The sequence below is a fragment of the Cyphellophora attinorum genome (genome assembly GCF_001299255.1).
Source record: "Cyphellophora attinorum strain CBS 131958 chromosome Unknown Contig6, whole genome shotgun sequence".
In the NCBI taxonomy this organism is placed as follows: Eukaryota; Fungi; Ascomycota; class Eurotiomycetes; order Chaetothyriales; family Cyphellophoraceae; genus Cyphellophora; species Cyphellophora attinorum.
In genome coordinates, this window is record NW_017253234.1 from 640,243 (window position 1) to 660,440 (window position 20,198).

The following is a 20,198-nucleotide window of genomic DNA, read 5'->3' on the forward strand; positions in this document are numbered from 1 at the left end:
TCTCTGGATCTTTGCCTTCACGCGCACCGGACAACCGCTAAGTCAGCATGCTTATAGGTATCACGCACTCCCGTTGCTGGCGGCTAGACTCAACACAGCGAAGACTCTTAGAAGTGAGCGTGCTATGCCATGAGGCGGGATCTTAACGTTCCGCAGGCCCGCTCTTCTTCAACATATGACCTTCCTTGCTTATCGAGCATTAACTTAAGGACTGATGTCGTTGACATGCGCCGAGCCACAAATAAAAGAAGGCAGTATGTGCCTGTCAAATCCGACATTGATTAGTCCACAGCAATGGCGGATTTCAAGGGCAAGTTGGCCATCGTGACTGGGTCAGCCAAGCAGAATGGTATAGGCTTTGCAACAGCACATCTCCTGGCACAACTTGGGGCAGACGTTCGTCCAAAACCGACCCAACAGCTCGCATGCTGACAAGAAACAGATTCTACTGCATTACAACACGAACCATGACGCTGCACAGACGAGTGCCGAACTTATGCGCACCTTTGGTGTAACTGTTGTCACGGTACATAGCAACGCAGCTGAACCCTCCTTCGGAACTGATCTGATCACTGCTTGTAAGAAGAGCTTTCCAAATCAGTCTATCGACATCATAGTCAACAATGCTGCCGACGCACGCTTTTCAGACGGCATCGCCGCTTCGACACTTGAAGACTTCAGCGACATGTTCAATGCCAATGTGCGAGGGCCGCTCTTGCTGATACAAGCAGCTTTACCGCATTTAACATCTCCTGGCGGACGTATCATCAATGTTGGTACTGTAGTGGCACGTCTAGGGACGAGGCACGCCAATATATACGCTGGTACCAAAGCAGCGCTGAATGCGATGACTCGAGGTTGGGCGGAGGAGTTAGGAGAACGTGGGGTCACGGTCAATGTCGTGGCCCCTGGTCCAATCGATACCGATTACGTGCCTGCTGAGGAGCATCAGCTTGTCCAGAAGTTTCGAGCGGCACAACATCTCGTGCGAAATGGCACAGCAAAAGAAGTAGCCGAGGTCATCAAGTTCGTTGCGAGTCCTGGGAGCTCGTTTTTGACAGGGCAGGTCATCGGCGTTGACGGCGGGCTTAGCTATTGTTGACGTCCACGGGTTTGAATCTGTCTCCGTTACAGGTTTGATTGTGTTGGATGATAGCAAATAAGCACTGGAAGGCCTTGTATTCGACAGATTCTTTCGGTGAGCGGTCTATGCATGTGCGATTTTGATGTTAGCAGGTTACTCATGAGTCAATGAAATCCATCTTGGCTCAGTGCTCGAGAGGTGTAAATAGACGTAATGCATGCGAGCCGCCTAGTCCTAATGAGGCATGCTCTAGAGCATCACCAAGCATGATTTAGTCATCCTTGGCATTTCGCGGGCATCCGTGAAGCGTCTGAGTTAAACACATCCCCTTGCGTGAGTCTCCCGAGATTCTGACAAAATACAGTGTTTACTTGTGAACAGGAAGCACATCTGAGCATGCCGCCCTCGTCCTTTGAATGCCAATATTGTCGAAAGTATTTCTCCAAAGGTAGGCTCAGTCAATGTATCAACGGGGTCGCTGACGAATATATACACCAGAAAGCACTCAAAAGCGACACCTGTATTATTGCCGGACCAAGCTTGCGAGTTCTAATCCAGCACGCAAATTCGCCTGCACGAAATGTGCATCAGCCAAAGCTAGATGTGATCGATCCGTCCCACGATGCTACCGCTGTCAAGCGCGGGGCTTAATATGCGCTTATACACCTGGGCCAGTTTCAGCAGTCCAGAATGAGAAGGTGAAGGACCTGGTCATGAAGTCTCAGTGGAACCATGAAGGCCATAGTGAAGATGGAATATTATCCTATGAGTATGTTGAGGCAGCTAAGCACCAAGGGGACGAAATCGTGCCGTTGGTCTCTCAGTCAGTGTGGCATACGTTCGTTAGGCCCGGAGACACATCCGAGGTGATGAGGCACAAATCAGCAAATGACCTGATATCCCCAAAGCTCGCATTACTTCCACCATCCAACGCATTCGCGGACCGACCCCAACACAGCCACGATCAAAGCCTGACATTGGGGCTCGTTCTGTCATTCCTGGCGTCCTTCGTGAAAGGGTTCAGGCACGGCGTGCTACCGCCGTTCATACACTGGACACAGGAGCTACACAGTATTCGTATCGAAAGTTCCTCGCTGTCCAGGTGCCGAACGCTTGTCCGGCGCTTCTTTGACACCATTCCCGAACACCGCCGCCACGTCCTTACGCTGATCCAACAAGAAGCCGAGCGCATTTGGTTCCAACACCAAGACTTCGACAGCTGGGAACTCCTGAGCTCCACCCAAGCCATGCTTCTGTACGCGTTACTCCGCGCCACCGAAGCTGATTCATCGCTCTCTGACTTCGACCTGCCGTTCCTCATCTGCATCAACCATGTCAGCCAAGCCATGGCGAAGTTGGCAGGCACGCAAGAAGTCATGCAGCAGCCCGGCAGTGACCCCTCTGACTTCGAGGCCTGGGTATTCTACGAGGCGCGCAAGCGCACAGTCGTGGTATTTCGACTTCTGAACATGGTTGTAGATATCTCGGATGCAGTGTCATGCTTTCCAATGCGGGGATTCGTGATTGTGCCGTTGCCTGGAGGGGATGGGCTGTGGAAGGCACGGCACAGTGGAGAGTGGTCTGCGACTTTCGCTAGGCAGGGGAAGCCACCATCGGTCTTCGGAATGGCTGATGATGGTGGACTGGTGAAGTTGCAGAAGCAAGGCGATGGAGTGGTCAGGAGCAAAGTCGAGTGGTCTAAGTGGTTACCGGATCAAGGCAAGCTGGGATTCTTGATCGCGACTGCTGCCACGCTACTTACCTGACATTTGGGACTGTTGTATTGATGAGAAAATACAGAACAATTTGTTTCTTTGCTGGGGAGTTGCTGACGAACTGTGGATGGCTACCTAGGCACATGCGACATTAATACTTTGTTGACGTTCTGGTGCAGAGGCCGAAACACGCAACTACCAACGGCTCATTTCCTTCTCCACCCGCCCCTTCAGGCCCGTCGCTTCCTTACACGGCACCAACAGCGCCTGCGGGCCTCTCGTCCCCAACTGCTGCACAGTCCACGCCTTCACCCTCTCGATCTGGCCCTTCACAAATTCCACCGCTTCTGTAAATTCCGTATCCCAACTCGCCTTGCTCGTCGGCTCTAGCACGACCAGATGGCTTTCGATATGGCCGATGAACGAACACAAGCTTTGTAACGCCAAGAGGCAATTGAAGACCCCCGATCCCGAGATCCCGCCTGGGGTACTCACAGACGGGAAAAGATGGCGCTGCAGCACTTTGGAAATCTCTTTGCCGAAGTCCACGTCCGCAGCATACTTGTCGGCATATGGCTGCAGTGTCTCTACACAGGTGCAGAGGAGCCTGTGCATAACCCGCATGCCCAGCGAGACTTCGTGGTCATGGGCGAGGCCGGGGATGAGGTCGGCGCAAACCGTGGCGAGTGTGATCAGCGATTGTTGGGTTGCCCCGAGATAGGCTTCGAGGAAGCGTGATTCTTTGTTGCTCGGCAAGACCTTTTCGTTGGTTTCGACTTGATGGATAGCCACCGTTTGCTGTTCGGGTGCAGCGCGTTGCGCACCGCCGAGAGGAGATTTGGCGAGTTTGGTGACACGAACAGCGCCGGATTTGAAGAGAGGCTGTTTGGAGACCGGATCCCATTGCTCTGGAAACCTGTTAGTCCCGATCCGTTGAGAAAGGATGGAAACCTTTAGTAAGTCCACTTTCCTTGTGTCAGCTCGTTGGCGGCTCTTGCTCGACCATCCGTGGCATCGAAGTAGCCGAAGTGGAATGGGACGAAGACTCGACCCTTTTTGATGTCTCCGATGCGCGCACGCAGCTCGACCTTGCCACGGCGCGACTCGACCAGTGCGAAGTCACCCTCGGACAGGTCATAGGTCTCGGCATCTTCCTTTGAGATCTGCAACCAAGGTTCACTGTCGCGAGACTGCAGCTCCGGCGTTCTGCCTGTCCTGTTTCAGAGCATTCTGGTCAGCAAGGTCTCGAAAATCGAGCATGAAAAACGAGCATTGCAGGGAAGGAGCGGCATCCATGCCTTGGGAGGCATCTGTGTTCTCCTCAAGCTAAAGCTCCAGTTCCTGCTCAAGTCTGGATTCAGGTTTTCTCGAGTACTTACTTCGTACGAGTGTGGAAGTGGCGAGTGATGCGACCATTCGACAGCTGCAAGGGATAATTTTCGTCGACAACTTCCATGGCCTCGACATAGTGGCATGCCTTGAAAATGGCTCTGCCTGCGGGATTCATTTGAAGGTAGGTCGCCTATTCAAACATCAGCGTCGCATCCGCCGTTTCACGGGACGTCTCAGTCTTACCCTGCTGATTGGTGCGCCAGTCTCCAAGTCATGACCATACGATTCGCAATACTCGACGTCAGTGAAAAACTTGCCATCCGTGAAAAGCCGCTCTGTGCCAAATGGATTCTGCTCATCGCAAGGCCACTGAATGCCAGATCCTCCCGTCAACTTCTCGTAAGTCATGGATGAATAGTCACACGGTCGGCCCTTCGACAGCCGTCTCCACGCGTTGAAGACTTCCTCTGGGTTCCTCCATGGTGTGAGGGGGGTGCCATCTTTGCAACGAAAATCCATGCGTCTTCCGAAGTCACAGAAGATGTCAAGATCCGACCGCGCCTCACCCGGTGGGTTCGCAGCCTTGTACGAAATATGGACGGTGCGGTCGACATTCGTGAAGCAGCCTGTCTTCTCTCCCTGGGCAGCTGCTGGAAGGATGACGTCGGCAATCGCAGTCGTCTCATTTGGAAAGATATCCTGGGCGACGACGAACAGATCCGGCTTTGTCAGCGTCGCCCTGACCATGGGCAGATTAGGCAGGCTGACAAGTGGGTTTGTGCCACTGATCCAAAGCATTTGAATCATGCCACTGTTGATATACTTCAGAATGTTCTGAACATGAGTCGGCTCGTTCCAGTGTGGGACTTTCCCGAACTCGATGTTCCACAAATCTGCCAGCTCTTGCATATGTGCAGGGTTCTGATGGTTTCGGAAACCAGGGAACTCGCCGTCACAGCCTGTTTCACGATTGTTCTGGGCTGTAGGTTGGCCGTTCATCTGGTAAATGCCACACCCGGGTTTTCCGATTCGACCAAGGAGCAAGTTGATATTGTTGATCTGGCAAGCGCTGGCCGTGGCCTGATTGGACTGATATACTCCCTGTAGAGCCGTGGACAGCAGGCCTGTGGATTTGCCAATGATATGGGCAGCCTCGACCAAGTCTTCCTCCGGCACTCCGGTGATGTCCGAGACGAAAGAGGGCGTGTACTTCTCGACAACCTTGTACAGCTCCTCGCGTCCATACACATGTTCGGCGACCCAAGACTCGTTGACGTACTTGTGCCTAAATAGCAGGTGCTCCAGACCGTTGAGACTGTGCGCAGTCAGCCTCATGGGCGTTTCAGATCTCACGACGAGAGTCTTACAGAGCGAGGTTCGTCCCGACGCGTGGAGATAGATGCAGCGTGGCCTCCCTTGCTGACTCACTTTTCCTGGAGTCGATCACGATCAATTTGGGGGGTCCATCTCCATGTAGCCGGTCCAAAATTCTGGACCTGCACTCGTATCAGCATTGACTCGTCCTATCCTACCAGGAATTCATACCAGAGAACGGTTTGTGTGGAAGCCATGTTGTGACCCACCATCATGATGCAGTCTGTAAAGTCAATGTCGGTATAAGACCCGGGCTGGCCATCACTTCCGAAGCTCTCGCGCATAGAAGCTGCGGCAGTTGCTGTGCACAGGCGAGTATTACCGTCCCTGACATGTCAGAACCTGCCTTAGTTCGAGAAGAAGATGATGCACGCCTACATATGTAACGTGTTCAGGCCAGCCTTGCCAACAACTGCAAGAGCATAGTACTCCTCCAGAAAGAGCTGACCACTGGTATAGAAAGCAACACCGTGATTCGTCAGTCGCTTGGAACAGTCCTTTGTCTTCTCGACGATCAGACTCATGGCTTCGTCCCAAGTGGCTCTCTCTAGCTTGCCGTTGCGCCGGATCTGTGGGTACTGAAGGCGATCCTTGTGATTGAGAGCATTCCAACTTTTCGGTCTGTTAGTCTCCGATCTAAGCCGTTGATACTGACTTGCGCATAGAGTCCTTTCGGTCCCAGTCTGCCTTTGTTGACACGATCAGCCGCCCTACCACGAACACCGACAACACGGTCGTTCTTGACGCCATAGTCAAGACCACAACCATTGCTGCTCACAGTCAAATGGTGGTCAAAGGCCGCTGACGAATACATGCCTGCACATCACACAAGCTCCTTGGACCCATTTCTCCGGCTCTTCGATTGTGTGCTGGTCAACTCGCGTGGGCCAGACATGTTTGTACGGAGTTCGCTCTCCCCATATGTCTTCAGCTGCATTCCTCGTAGACATAGCGCCTGCCGATATTGTTCTGCTCCTGGAGAAATCGAACGCGTATCTCGGCTGAGCATGGAGGGTGACCGCCAGGAACCCGAATACAAGTTCGGAAGCTCAACGGATGCATATCCGGGCTTCGCGTTGTCGATGACGAATTGGATATCGAAGAGAAAGCTAAAGCCGTCACGGCGAGCATTTCCGGATGTCGATGCCGAAATCCACTTCGAGACCATGTCATCAGTTTGTATTGTCACATTGCCCGTTCTAGACCTGCTTCAGTCGATAAGAACTTAGCCAGTTCTACTTAGGTACACCTGGCACTGCTGACCCCTAAGAGAGCTCTTCGACAATCTGAAGTGCTGCGGATAATCATCGTCATGTCACTGCAAAAGCAACAAGTTGCCATCGACTATCAAGAAGCACTCCGTAGACTCGAGGCCGTTGCTGTGGCTCAAAGGACACGTTTGGGGATATCGCGCCAGATAGCAATTGAGCAGCGAGTAGTTCCTGGAGGCGATGCATCGTTAGACATTGAAGATGCTGGCTGTATACCGCTGGCTGATGAGGTTGGCAAAATCTGCACCAAAACCGTTGCTGCTCCTTTCGACATACCAGGATCCGATACTTCGGCCATGGATGGGTATGCGATTTGTACCAGTCTGACTCAGAATGCATCTTCATCCCGTCCAACAAAGTTCAAAGTCGTGGGGACCATCGTGGCAGGTGCACATGATAGAATATCGGAGGCCTGGCGAGATTCTGCGGACGACGACAGTGCACCGTGCTTCGAAATAATGACGGGTGCCTCGTTTCCTGAGGGACACCCACGAATGGACGGAGTTGTCAAGGTGGAGGATGTCCAAGACAACGATCCCACGGTGCACTGGTCCAAGAAAGCGCGGGCTGCTTACATTGAGGTCAAAACGCCAGTCAAGCCTCAGCAGCACAGAAGACTCGCAGGTAGTGATTATCAGAAAGGTGACATAGTGTTGCAGCCGGGTGAGCGGATTAAGCCACGGCATCTCATGCCACGATCGACCTTTGGCTTCACCTCAATGATGGGCTATGCGAGATTCGATGCTGATCCTAGCCTCTACAGCCCTCAGAACCACGTATCATCACAACCCAAGCTCAGAGTGGGCGTGCTGTCAACAGGATCGGAGGTGGTCGACCCAAGGAAAGCGCGGATTGGCGGTATAGGTAAGATCGCAGCCACAAAGAGCCTTTTGTTTGACTCGAACGGACCATATCTTTGCAATGAACTCAGCCGGACGGGTAAAACAGATGTGTCGTATCTCGGCGTTGTTGGGGATCGCAGGATCGATCTTGTCAAACACATCGAGAATGCCACCGCCTCTGGCAAATTCGATGTGTTGATTCTGACAGGCGGCGTTTCCAAAGGACGCTGCGATCTGACCCGTGCATGCATCGAAGAAGCACTAAGCGGCAGAGTCGAGTTCCACGGGGTCAAGATTCGGCCAGGCTCACCCGTACTCCTCAGTACAGTCGCTATGGACCAGCATGGCAAAGGAGCTTGTCGAATGACGATTTTCGGTATCCCTGGGAACCCGATGGCCGTAGCTGCTGGATTCCAGTTCTTCGTTCGACCGTATGTTGATTTCTACTACAATGAAGGCGATTGGTACCGCCGCCTTGCGGTAACATTCGGCAAGCCTGTACAGGAAATTGCAGGAATGACCGTCTTGACAGTGGAGACTCCAGGTGGGCATCCGAAGTCGAAGCCTCGCGGGACTGTCGCCTTCTGGCTGGCTTGGAGAGAGCCCGGCGGGAACGGGGAACTTGGAAGCGTAGCCAATATCTGTACTGATCAGGCTTCCTATAAGACCAGTGTCATGACCAAAAGTAATTGCTGGGTTGTTGTACCAGCATATATAGACAGCGTGATATCCGGGATGCTTTTGGTCACATTATCGCACTGAAAAGGCTCTTCAAAAATTGTTGGAATCGCGGAAGCCGCGACCTCAGCTCAGCCATAGCAATAGACACCTGTGCTTGGTCCCGAACCCACGATGTTGTTAGGAGGAGGCTGTTTCTGTACATTCTGGTCGCTCCCCGCCTGTCGGCTTTCGAGGCCTTTCAGTGTGTCTGGAGTTTCTGCCAGTCTTGTACGGTGTTGACGTCTTTGATCCATAGGTTTTGCCTCGGTATTACGGTCTCAACCCCGGACCGACGAGCTGATTTGACAGGTGCGTCGGTTCGTGCTTCTTCTGCGAGCTTGCGAATGACCTGGCTTGGCCCGATGTACCTGTTGCTCAGGAGCATTTGCTGCAGTGCGGCCAGTGAGCTGGCATTCCAGACTGCAAGCAATGGCTCGACAAACCCGGATGCATTTACGAAGCAGGTAACCTCCGAAGTGCCCGTGAGATGAGAAGATACGAGCTGATGCAGGGCTTCGGTTGTTATTCTCGGGTAGTCACAACCTGTTACCACCCAGTGTGCGGAAGGATGGTGGTGATGCGCCGACAGCAATCCGGCACTGGGACCCACATCAACTTCGGTATCAACGATGATGTTGGCGTCTCTGAGAATATTCATGCCAGCCATGTAGCTCAGGAGCTGGTTTTTCTGTACTTCATCACGGACAGAGATAGTGATCGGCTCCAGATAATGTCTCGAAAGGGACGGATCCTGGGCAAGGCCCCTGTGGGCTTCAGCAGTGTGATAAAGCAGCGATTGACTTTCACTGTCCAATGACGCACGTAGGAGGTGTTTGGGGAAGCCCATCCGAGTGGATCTACCGCCCACCAGAATGAGAGACCGAATTTGGGTGCTCTTTTCCATCCTGTCGGATAATAGAGCACGGAATCGTGGCAAGACGGTGGATCTATTATTCATGTTGGTGAGCATGATAGCGTTAAAGAAGAGAGATGTCGATTATTGCAGATCGGAAACGCTGCCGGCCGTGACCTCATCCCTGACGAAGGGCCCGGTCGCCCCTTCCTGATGCCGCCAGCTGGAACAATGTCCCGTGTTAGCCATCACGCTTGTCTGCTTTCTCCTGCTGATTTGCATTCGTCAAATCTCGCGAACCTGTAGGTATCTGACAGAAACAATGGTAGCAGCGAAACCTGGCTTGGCCTCATGGGTGTCTCGAAACGATTGGGAGAGGGTGCGTGGCCCTCGATTGTCATACAGCGTTGCCCGTATACTCACTTATTGCAGAGGATCATAACGGCAGACCCGTCCTGGTTCACGATTGCAATGGGTACAGGTAGGCGTCACATGAGTCGCAGACCTTCGAATGGGGGCTGATGGTCGACCAAGGAGTATGTGCTCAACTTCTTGTCCACTTTCCGTACCAAGCTGAATGGTTGCGTACACTGGCCTATTGTTTCTGGGTGAGCACTGTATGGGATCCAATGTTGACAATGCTGACTTCAGGTACAGGTTCTGGATATCGTGATTTTTGCCATGTTCACCCTCCTCGGCTGTCTACGAGCTGTTCGGCACCCTCACGCCTTGGACGAGATTTTTGACGATTTCTCTGAGACCAGCTACATGGGAGCGATCGTGATAGCCTGGGAAACCATTATTCTCGGTATCATCACATTCTATGCCGACAGAGAATCGGCGGTATATGTCGCTCAAGCCATGTATTGGATCTCTGTCGTTGCGAGCGTCCTTGTCTCCTTCGGCGGCATATTCTTCATGTACTACCGCCAGAAAGAGCACAAAATGGCTGACATCAACGGCTCTTGGTTCCTCAGCTTCATACCGTTGATTGTGGGCTCGACAGTTGGAGGCGCCATCAGCCCGCACTTACCCGTCAAGAACGCTGTGGTCCTCATAATGGTCTCCTTCCTCATGTGGTCCGTCGGGATCTGCATGTCGTCAATCGTGTTACCCATTTACTTCTGGCGGCTGATGACTGCACAACTACCGGCCAGGTCAGCGATAGTGACTACCTTTGTTCCCATAGGCCCCTTCGGTATGGGAGCCTACTCCATTCAGCAGCTCTCGTCGGACTTGGCACGCTGCATTACCGAGGGCTTCACTCTAGATCAGGCCTTGGGAGCAGACGGGGTATCAGCGCGCATCATTGGCGAAGGGATAAGGTGGTTGGGCATACTTATTGCTCTAACATGCTTGGGCATAGCTTCTTTCTGGCTCGTGGAGGCGTGCTTGTCGGTAGCCACAAGGCCTCCCAATTCCTTCAGCGTCGGTAAGATCGTTCCTGGCCCATGCCCGTCCCAGTCTGACCATACAAAAAGGCTTCTGGAGTTTTGTATTTCCCTGCGGAGTGTACTCCAATGCCTGGAATCTGCTGAGCACAAATTTGCGCAACGACGGCATTAGGGGCTGGGGAGCTACGTGCACAGTAGCAACACTGTTGCTCTGGCTGGTGTGTGCCGTTTTGACGGTATACTCAGGTGAGTCCTTCGTTGCTTGCCGCCACTTACGCTGACGAGTCGCAGGCGTTTGGAAAGGAGAGCTGTTGTATGCACCAGGTGCTCATGGTATCATGCAACATGGAGAAGTTGAGAAGTTTGATCAACCAAAGCAGCAGCCGGTGGCTCAAATACCAGGTGTTCCGCACTAAGTCGTTCATAGATACGAAGCAGGTTCAAAAAGCCATTTGTAATGTTCATTGCCTGATTTATACTGAGTACACCAACCACACCATTTTCGTTACGATCTGGACACGCCAGAGTTCGGAACTTTTGCTCGGCGAGTCTAACAAGATCCAGTACTGCGATTAACTTGGTACGGTCCATGAATTCACCTGCGGAGCAAAATTCTATACGGAATCGTGACCAGAATGCTGTTGACCATTCGTCGGACCGTTGGGAAGTGACGCGGCGCCGTGATGATTCCTCCCTGGTCTCTTGTCGCCTCCCAGTTGGGTACCGGCCTCATTTACTAATGTCGGCTCTCTTCCATAAAGTACCCAGAAGAGACAACCGCAGAAAGACGCACCACCAACGATGTTTCCCAGCGTGACCGGGATGACGCTATTCCAGATGAACTTGCCAACGCCGAAATTAGATCCGTAAAACATGCCGATAGGCACAAGATAGAAGTTCGCAATTGAGTGCTGGTAGCCAAGTCCAACAAAAGCCCAGATGGGAATCCATAGGCCGTATATCTTAGATGTGTTATCTCTTCCAGAGGTGGCTAAGTACATCGCCAGGCCAACCAGCCAGTTGCAGCCGATGCCGCGGGTGAAGTTGTAGGCCCAGTTGATATTGACTCTTCCCTCGGCTTGTGTGACAGCATAAGTTGACTGCGCATCCGTTGACAATGTGTCAGACCACCAGGTAAGGACGCCAGCGAAGAACAGAGCACCAGCAAAATTGAAGATATAAGACGTGACCCAGTTCCGAGTCAAGTCGTATATTGTTGTTCGTCGCATCAGGGTAGAGAACATCATCGTAAAGAAGTTTGACGTAGCCAGCTCTGTGTTCGTGAGGATGATGAACGTAAATCCCACAGGAAAGAGGAATGCACCGATCATGGTGACGAGGGCTGGATTGCTTGCTCGCAGGCCAGGTGAGCCACCGGCAATGGTGATGTCGAAGGCGGCGCCCATTGCAATGAATGCTCCTCCGAGCAACGACTTCAGTATCAGGTCAATCCAAGGTAGTTTAGACTTCGCGACCCCAGCTTCTGCCAGCAGGTGATGTGTTTCTGGCGGACTGTATGCGTCGACAAGATGGTACTTGTCCACGTCGCTGAGCGTTGGCTTCGACATGTTAGGTTAGAGGCTTGGAAGGCTTGGAAGGCTGGGCGAGGAATGATGCTCGCAAGAAGAAAACGTAACCCGTAGCACTTATCTAGCCGTGTGCATTTCCGTGAAACGGCACTCCAACTGCAACACACGTCAACATAATTCAAGCATGGAATTGTTCGAGCAGGGATTGGACGGCCTGCGAGACTGGAGGGAGACGGAGTCGAAACGTAAATTAGGACCAAGTCTTCCGCGTTTGTCCTCGTCAATATTCACACCCATGGGCGAGTGACTCAGTCAATCGTTCGTGGGTCCATGGCAGTTAAGTGTGGTATCGACGGATGAGAGGGAACGTTGACGGGTGTTTTGCCGTGTATCGGGTCGCAAAGCAGCCACGCATCACGTCAGGGCATTGAAATTTTGAACGGCCAGTCACGCGGCTTGCCATGGGTGCAGGGGGGCTTAAACCGGCGCCTGCTGCGCCGAAGATGGCCACCTGCACACTCACAGCTGGAATGCCTCTTTCTATCGATATATTCAGGTCTAGTAATGTAGTTAGGACTTGGTTAGGTCTCGTTGGGTTTGTTGAGCTCACAAGGTTTGTACGTGTCCAACTCATTGGGGAAGTCAGCACGCTACTCTGCTTTCTGTTCTGCCACTGTCTCCAGCTCTGTCTGATTGTCCACGCGGAACAAGTCGAGCTTGGTAGTACTGAACTTTCGGGCTGACACCTTCTGCTCGAATAGAACATCGATCTAGTTGAAAATGGTAAGCACAATGGACACCCTGGTTCACACTGACAACTAACCTCCTCATATGTCCTGCCCTTCGGCTCTGGTAAACGAAAGTAAGCCCAGACAAGGTACACACTGCCTAGCCCGCCCCAAAAGAAGCCAGCCTTTCCAGACCTGTCATCGTCAGTGAGTTGGGACGAAAGGATGTTCTATGAACAACTCACCAGTTCCAGTAGTCTGGATTCAACATATAGGGGGTTATGACACCATTTATGATTCCCTGGCAGTTGTACAGTGCGCGTGCCAGAACGATGGTCTTTGTCCGCAGTCGGCTTGACGGTATTTCAGTGACCAAGCTGTATGCTAGTGTGCCGACCGTGATGTCGTACGTCAAGGTGAACACAAGGATCAAGGAGCCCGTTGCGTAGCTGGCCGCTGTCGTGTGTGCCAGATTGACGAAGCCAATTGTGAACATCACTGTAACACAACATGCCAATCCGCCCACGTATATAGTGCGTCTGCCCAGGTAGGTCATGGCAAACCAGGATATGAATACTCCAGTGATGGCGATCCCGTAGTTGCCAATGGAGAAATCGAAGGATACCGTCGTGTCAAGCCCGGCCTGCACGAAGAAATACGCGCTGTAGCCAATCAAGCTCGCACCACAAGAAGCCTGTATGACCCAGGCGCTGCCGGCATTTAGGTCAGCCCGGGGCATCGCAAGGGGTAGGGGAGAGATGGACCTGAGACGAGACAATCGTCAAGCCGCCGCCAGGAGGGCTTTAAAGACGGCGGCGCCTGATTCAGGACGTCGACATAATCCGAGACATCGTCCAAGACAGATGTCACTGATGCTGAAGCGAGATTGTCTGCTGGTCGATTCATGGCTTAGGCTCACGAAAAGCATATAGACTTACATGCAAGTCGCCTCTGTACGTCTGAGATTGACGCCTTTGAAGCAGTCCAAGAATGAAGTTCCAGCTGAAATTTCCTTCTCGACTTCGTCGGTGTGCCGCATCATGGACAGCGTCTGGTCGATCTGATCCGTAGAACTTGCTGGCGTCAGTTTCAGGAGCGCTTTCCTGGCATCAGTGTAGCGCTGTTTGCGAGTCAACCACCAGGGACTCTCGGGCGCAAATGATAGTCCAATAAGTAGAGGAGGAATCCACATCCACTGTAGCCCTATTGCACCTGTTAGACTGAACATGTATCGGGCAGAACCAGAGGCTGGAGATTAATGTCTTGCCCGATTTAGGCTCGTCGGTATACGTACCATACGGGATTCTCCAGGACCATTCGTCTTTGCGACCCAGAAGCGACCGCAGTACACCCGAGGCAATGATCTGTCCAACGCCCCACATCATGTTGACGTACGTTGTCAGGTAGCCGCGTAAAGCAACCGGACAGACTTCGGACGCATAAGCTGTTGTCAACGTCTGAAATACACCCCACGGGAAGCCAAGTAGAATTGTCGCTACCTGTAGCGTCTCAATGTTTTGGGCAAAGAACGGGATGAACAGCAAGCCGCTCAGAAGGATGAGCGACCCTATCATAGTCTTCTTCATACCAAAGCGTTCTGCCAGATAGCCATTGAGCAATAGTCCTAGGATTTCACCGACACGAGCGCCGTTGGACAAGCCGGCCTGCCACGGTGCGGAGATCTGATACGTGCCAGGCTTCTTGTGCTCGGGTGACCAAACTTTCTCTGGAAGGTAGGGTAGGCGTTGAACGCCGAGATCAGTGCAAGATCGTAACCTTCCATGGCGATGGCGGTCGAGAACAGGACACTCCAGCCGACAGCCCGTGGATAAAGACGGAGTGCTTCCAGCACCGTCATGGACTTCTCCTCCTCTGTCGCTAGCTTAGCTTCACCGCTGAGGGCGACGAACTTGGTGTTAGTCTCATTGAGCCGATGGACGGCAGAACTCGTTGCTCCAGTGCCAACCTCGATGACATCCTCGTCTTGGCTATGCGAGATGTGAGAGCCTCCGGTGGCAGCCATGGCTATCAATCTCCTGTGCTTGCGGATGGTTAGCGGTGTTAGCAGCGACAGATTTGGTCGACCTGTACCCGCGCGGTCACCTGACTATGCTGAGGTGTATTGCAGTCTCAAGAGAGTTCGGAGTAAAGCTTCATGGGCCCGACTGCTTGGACAAGAGGCTTATAGCGTCTTGAGCACTGAATTTGCCGCCGTAAGCGCGATACTGCTATACTGTCATGCTGTGCCGTCTTTCGATGGCGCCATTTGCCTCAAGAATGGTGTTTGCGACTGCGATGCGGCAGAGCGATAGCCAAATTTTTCAAGCTAGGTATACCATTGGCACCCAAATAGCTGGGTAGCATTGTAGTCGATCACGCCATGATAAGCGATCTGAGCCTCGGGTATCTGTAGCTACCTAGGCAGGACAGCTCTCGGCTTGGGAACGAACACTCTGAGCACTTCAGGCACTCATTCACGAAGGAGAGTATATATGCTGAGCACGAGTCTCAGATGTAAGCTCTCATACAAGCTCCACGACGTCCCAAGACGTGCTTGAGGTTAATGAAAGTGGCCACACCACAAGCATTCCCCCAAACAAGTTTGCGAGTCAGGTCCAGATGCCGTTAGACGTACGTTGCCGGTAGACCGCGCTCGTCGTCAGGCATCCCAGCGGAGACCTCGATGCCGCTTCAGACAGCTGTTTGATGGACAACGCGGCAGGTCCCAGGCTTGTGGGATGATGTGCAGTGACGGCTGGAGCCCTGTGCACCACCGTATAAGGTCACTAACCTAACCTTCAGCCAAGACACGCTAACTTGAACGGTTTGTTTACTTTAGGCCTCAAAGCAGATCCAGATCAGTATGCGCTCATGCGATCCTGTAGTCTCACACTCTCTGCCACATCTGTTCAATCCTACTAACCAGCAGCATCTGACCGTTCAGTCAAATTAGACATGCTGAGCGACGTTTGATTTACCTTACGAACCTCACACCGATTTTGTCCATCTTAGCTACGACAATGCCCAGACAACGGGAGGAGTTGATCGACTTTTCGATCCTCGAGGACTCAAAGGAGAACATCCAATCACTACCAGGAGGTCGCAGCGCAAAGCAACTAGCTGCTATACTGTCGCCTGTCGCTTCTATCGGCGGGCTCAAAGCCCCAACACCGGAAGACACAAAGACATTGAACGATGCGATCCGACAAGAGTATGAGAAAGAGCTGCAGTCGATTGCTGACAAGGACGACCCGCTCGATGTGTACGATCGCTACGTGAGGTGGGCTCTCGGAGCATATACCTCAGTTCAGGCGACGAAAGAGTCACAGCTGTTGCCTCTGCTTGAACGCGCAACCAAAGCCTTCTTGACAGCGACACATTACAAGAATGATCCTCGGTACCTGAGACTGTGGCTCAACTACATCAAATACTTCTCCGACTCACCGAGAGAGACCTTCTCGTTCCTTGCGCGGCATAGCATTGGCGAGACTCTCAGCCTCTTTTACGAGGAGTTCGCCGCTTGGTTCGAGATCAACGATAGATGGAGTCAGGCAGAGGAAGTCTACAGACTTGGCTTAGAAAAGGGTGCCTGGCCAACCGAGCGTCTCGAGAGGAAGTATGAGCAGTTTCGAAAAAGACTGGAAGCTCGGCCACAGGATGCAAATGAGCCAAGTTCACCGGCAGTTCCTCGTGTGAGGGCGGCTCTGGCTGCTAAAGTCGACCCTTTCGCGCCATCGCCGGCTGAGAATCCTCAAGGCAGCACGCAGCAGACTACACAGTCAAGACAGACGACTTCAAGGTCAGGCAAGCCGAAGATGGCAATCTTTGCGGATACAGGCAGCGAAGCTCCAGTAGCACAGGGTCCCTCGCAAGGATGGGATAGCATTGGGTCAATGAGAGATAGACGGAAGGAAAACACGATTGAAGCTAAGCCATGGACGGGCGAAAAGTTGCAAGCTGGCGGTCGCGTCGGCACAGCTCCAAAGATGGAGATTTTCAAAGATCCGGTATGAAGAACCCTTGAACGTTTCTTCCCTCCCATATTGATGGACACAGGCCTGAGTCTAACCAAATATCTCTCCATAGTCAATACGCAAACATGACTTACAAAAGCCACCTCCGTCCAAGATCCCAGATGTCGTCAACCCCAAAACTGGTAGGGTCGAGCGCGTGTTCGTCGCCATCGAGGCAGTTTATCCTGCCTTTCCAGATGAGTCTGTCGAATACAGCTTTGAAGAACTCCGCGCTCTGCGTCGTGGTTGGATGTGCCACAATCATGCTTCGGGTCAGCGTGCCCTTAGCTCTGTCTCAGGCAATGCTACCAAGACGCGTCGCGGTGAAGCACCTCGGTCACAATCTCAGACTGACGCCGAGAATTTTACACAAGACTCTAGAGATGCGTCGCTAGTCGACACCTCAACGCAGTCAATGGTGGGTATGCCAGAGGGGAAGTCAGCCAGACCTCGTCGAACAAAGGTGCGCGAGGTTCGGCAGGAGACTCAGACTGGTAAGTTATCGCGGACCCCAGTGCCTCAGAAGATGCTGACAGCTCCGTCAGTGAAGACAAGACTTGAATCACCAACCGGGAAGAAATTGAAGCGCAAGGGATCCGCAGAACCTACCATGACCTTCCATAGCAAGGCTGCAACAAACGAAATCTACGATATGTTCAACGAATCATCGAAGCCAGCCGACAACGACGACACCCAGAGCGGCAACGAGACAGACTACGACGACGACACGTACAGCACAGCTGGTGAAAGTACAGGTACCGGCCGAATATCCACAGCCACAAGCGAGTTTGGTGACGAGACGCTGGCACGAGTCGCTGCAGGTGGCTCACTTGACAACGCTACTCAAAGTAGCCAGCCCACTAGTGTCTCTCCTTGGTCGGAGTTTACGACCAGCAAACACGTGCCGAAAGTTGTAAGAGGCTCAAAATTGCACAAACACTCAACAAGCGACGACCTCACAGACCAGCTTGACAGTCAGAATCAGACACAAACCTCTGGCATGGATTCGTTTGACACACAAGCAATTGAAGCAATCGCCAATCAAAACTTTGATGAAATGAAGACGCAAGACATTGCTCGACTTGCTGGCGGCATGCCCCTTGATGAAGATGAGGAGGAGGCGGACATGGCTGAACAGCTTGAGAACAGCGACGGCCAACCCTTTGATGCTTTGACTACTCCGGTAGAAAGCGACAACCCATTCGAGCATCGTCTTGTCGAAATCCAGCAAGAATCTCGCTATGTGCCAATTGCTCCAGAAGACTATGAGCCGACACCGCTACGACCATACCGAGATCCGACAGAGCTTGCACAGAACAAACTGCCCTTCATGACACCTATCGCAGAGCAGACGGAGAGCTCTATCGGCAGCACTGCATATCGAAAGACCGATTACTCCAAGACTCCTAGTCGCAAGCACGGAGCAAGTACCTTCGAGAGCCCGTCAAAGCTGCACCTGGAAGAGCTTGCGATGAGTAGTCCTCAGCGCCCTTCAACAAGCGGCTCAGATCGGCCAGACACACCCAAGCGGCGACTGGAGACTATCGACGATGAGGAAGATTGGATACCAGAGTCACCGGCGAAGAAACTACAGAGATCACTTCTCGATGATGACGAAGGTGGTGTGCCACTCCCAATTCCACCCACAGAGGACAATGTTATCATCAGTCAGATGCTGGTACAGAAAGCGCCAGCCCCTGAGCCAGCCATACCTGCCAAACCCATCATCAACGACTCTCAGTGCAATCCTATTTCCGACGAGATTCGCAACCTCATCCTCTGCAGCCTCGTCACACCCATCACAGACTACCCAGGCTACAGCGAGTCACCAGACGAGACATTCGCACACCTCGATGCCCTCAAGACCTTCACCAAATCAATCAAGATCACAAGCAAGAGCCCTCGGAAATCTATGCCCGCCAACGGCAGACCCGAGCCTCGCCTGAACTTCAAGTCCTCCTCTCGCGTGTATGCTGTTAAGCGAGAACTCGGCACCGGCGCGTATGCAACCGCCTACCTCGCCTCTTCTACCGACAAGCAGAGCACCACCAGCACCGTCGATCGACTCACCAGCACCACACCAACGTCTAGTCCACGTAAATCCCTGTCCCTGTCCCGCTCCGTCTCACCACAGATCGATCCCATCACCGGCCGCGCCGACCAGGAAGCGATCAAGGCCGAATCTACCGCCTCTTCCGGCCGCACAGTCCAATTTGAATTCCACATCATCCGGCTTGCACACTCTCGCCTCTTGTCGTCAAACCCTCGCGCGGCCCAATCTATCATCACCGCCCACGAATGCCACCTCTATCGCGATGAATCCTATCTGATTCTCACGTACTCCCCTCAAGGCACCATCCTGGATCTCCTCAACGCCTCCATGACCGACGCCGCGGCCCGGGGCAAGCCCTGCGACGGAGTCGGCCTGGATGAGCCGCTGGCTATGTTCTTCTGCGTCGAGGTTCTTCGCACAATGGAAGCACTGCACTCAGTCGGCATCCTCCACGGTGATCTGAAAGCGGATAATTGTCTCGTGCGCTTTGATCTCTCCAAAGACCTTACCGGTCCCTACATAGCAACAGGCGACTCAAACTGGTCCGCCCGCGGCGTCACACTGATCGATTTTGGCCGCGGCATCGACACGCGCTGTTTCCTCCCGTCGGCGAAGTTCATCGCAGATTGGGACCCCAGCGCTCAAGACTGTCCCGAAATCCAAGAAGCGCGACCATGGAAGTGGAGCCTTGACTTCTATGGCGCCGCTGGCATCGTCCACAGCTTGTTGTTCGGGAAGTACTTGTCCACCATAACCGTGCCGGTCCTGACAGAGAACGAGAATGGGATCGAGGGGGAGATGACGCTCGGCATAAAATCCCGCAAAGAAGTCAGAGTCAAGGAGATGATGAAGCGGTATATGAGCAAGGACGTGTGGAACGAAGTCTTTCACGTTCTGCTGAACAAGGGTAGTGAGGACGATGATGAGGTGCGCATGGGTGAGCTGAAGCGTGTACGCGGACTCATGGAAGACTGGCTTGAGACGGAGGGCGAGAAGCGGGATCTCAGGGGCAAGGTGCGGAAAGCTGAGGCTTTGGTGCTGGCGCGAAAGTGATCTTCGAACAACAGGACGGTGATCCTTCGTGTGCTTCGCAGAGAAGCAAGAAGTTGTTCGGGCTTGCGTGCACGTGAGCTTGACGGACATGTGGGGTCTGAGATGGGACAAGTTGCTCAGGCGCAAAGTTATCGATTTGCATGTTCTTCTTCCATCGCAAGGCAATTCTGCTTTCGAGCTTTTGGCGTTCAGGAAAAAATTGTGCAAAGGTTGTCAAGCATAGCAAGGAGCATTGAG

The 20,198-nt window shown here is 52.9% G+C and overlaps 6 protein-coding genes across 6 annotated transcripts; 4 read left to right on the forward strand and 2 right to left on the reverse strand.

Moving 5' to 3' along the window:
* Positions 1 to 294: 294 nt before the first annotated feature.
* Positions 295 to 1,102, forward strand: AB675_1963 (putative oxido YhxC; the record flags this gene model as incomplete). The annotated part of the gene is made up of 2 exons (XM_018141894.1): positions 295 to 396; positions 443 to 1,102. The coding sequence occupies 2 exons, from the start codon at positions 295 to 297 to the stop codon at positions 1,100 to 1,102; spliced, it is 762 nt and encodes a 253-aa protein (XP_018003037.1).
* A 695-nt stretch (positions 1,103 to 1,797) lies between these two features.
* On the forward strand, positions 1,798 to 2,850 carry AB675_1964 (uncharacterized protein; the record flags this gene model as incomplete). Its single annotated transcript, XM_018141895.1, has 1 exon — positions 1,798 to 2,850. One exon carries the CDS (start codon positions 1,798 to 1,800, stop codon positions 2,848 to 2,850), a length of 1,053 nt encoding a protein of 350 aa, XP_018003026.1.
* A 3,967-nt stretch (positions 2,851 to 6,817) lies between these two features.
* AB675_1966 (Molybdopterin molybdenumtransferase) lies at positions 6,818 to 11,001 on the forward strand (the record flags this gene model as incomplete). The annotated part of the gene is made up of 6 exons (XM_018141896.1): positions 6,818 to 8,248; positions 9,624 to 9,672; positions 9,726 to 9,799; positions 9,849 to 10,623; positions 10,673 to 10,831; positions 10,877 to 11,001. The coding sequence occupies 6 exons, from the start codon at positions 6,818 to 6,820 to the stop codon at positions 10,999 to 11,001; spliced, it is 2,613 nt and encodes an 870-aa protein (XP_018003107.1).
* Positions 11,002 to 11,199: 198 nt separating this feature from the next.
* Positions 11,200 to 12,153, reverse strand: AB675_1967 (putative formate transporter; the record flags this gene model as incomplete). The annotated part of the gene is made up of 1 exon (XM_018141897.1): positions 11,200 to 12,153. The coding sequence occupies one exon, from the start codon at positions 12,151 to 12,153 to the stop codon at positions 11,200 to 11,202; it is 954 nt and encodes a 317-aa protein (XP_018002657.1).
* Positions 12,154 to 12,764: 611 nt separating this feature from the next.
* AB675_1968 (General alpha-glucoside permease) lies at positions 12,765 to 14,865 on the reverse strand (the record flags this gene model as incomplete). The annotated part of the gene is made up of 6 exons (XM_018141898.1): positions 12,765 to 12,884; positions 12,938 to 13,037; positions 13,088 to 13,552; positions 13,781 to 14,045; positions 14,137 to 14,568; positions 14,619 to 14,865. 6 exons carry the CDS (start codon positions 14,863 to 14,865, stop codon positions 12,765 to 12,767), a joined length of 1,629 nt encoding a protein of 542 aa, XP_018002688.1.
* Positions 14,866 to 15,862: 997 nt separating this feature from the next.
* AB675_1969 (Checkpoint serine/threonine-protein kinase BUB1) lies at positions 15,863 to 19,961 on the forward strand (the record flags this gene model as incomplete). The annotated part of the gene is made up of 3 exons (XM_018141899.1): positions 15,863 to 16,849; positions 16,929 to 17,349; positions 17,401 to 19,961. The coding sequence occupies 3 exons, from the start codon at positions 15,863 to 15,865 to the stop codon at positions 19,959 to 19,961; spliced, it is 3,969 nt and encodes a 1,322-aa protein (XP_018002679.1).
* Positions 19,962 to 20,198: the final 237 nt, after the last annotated feature.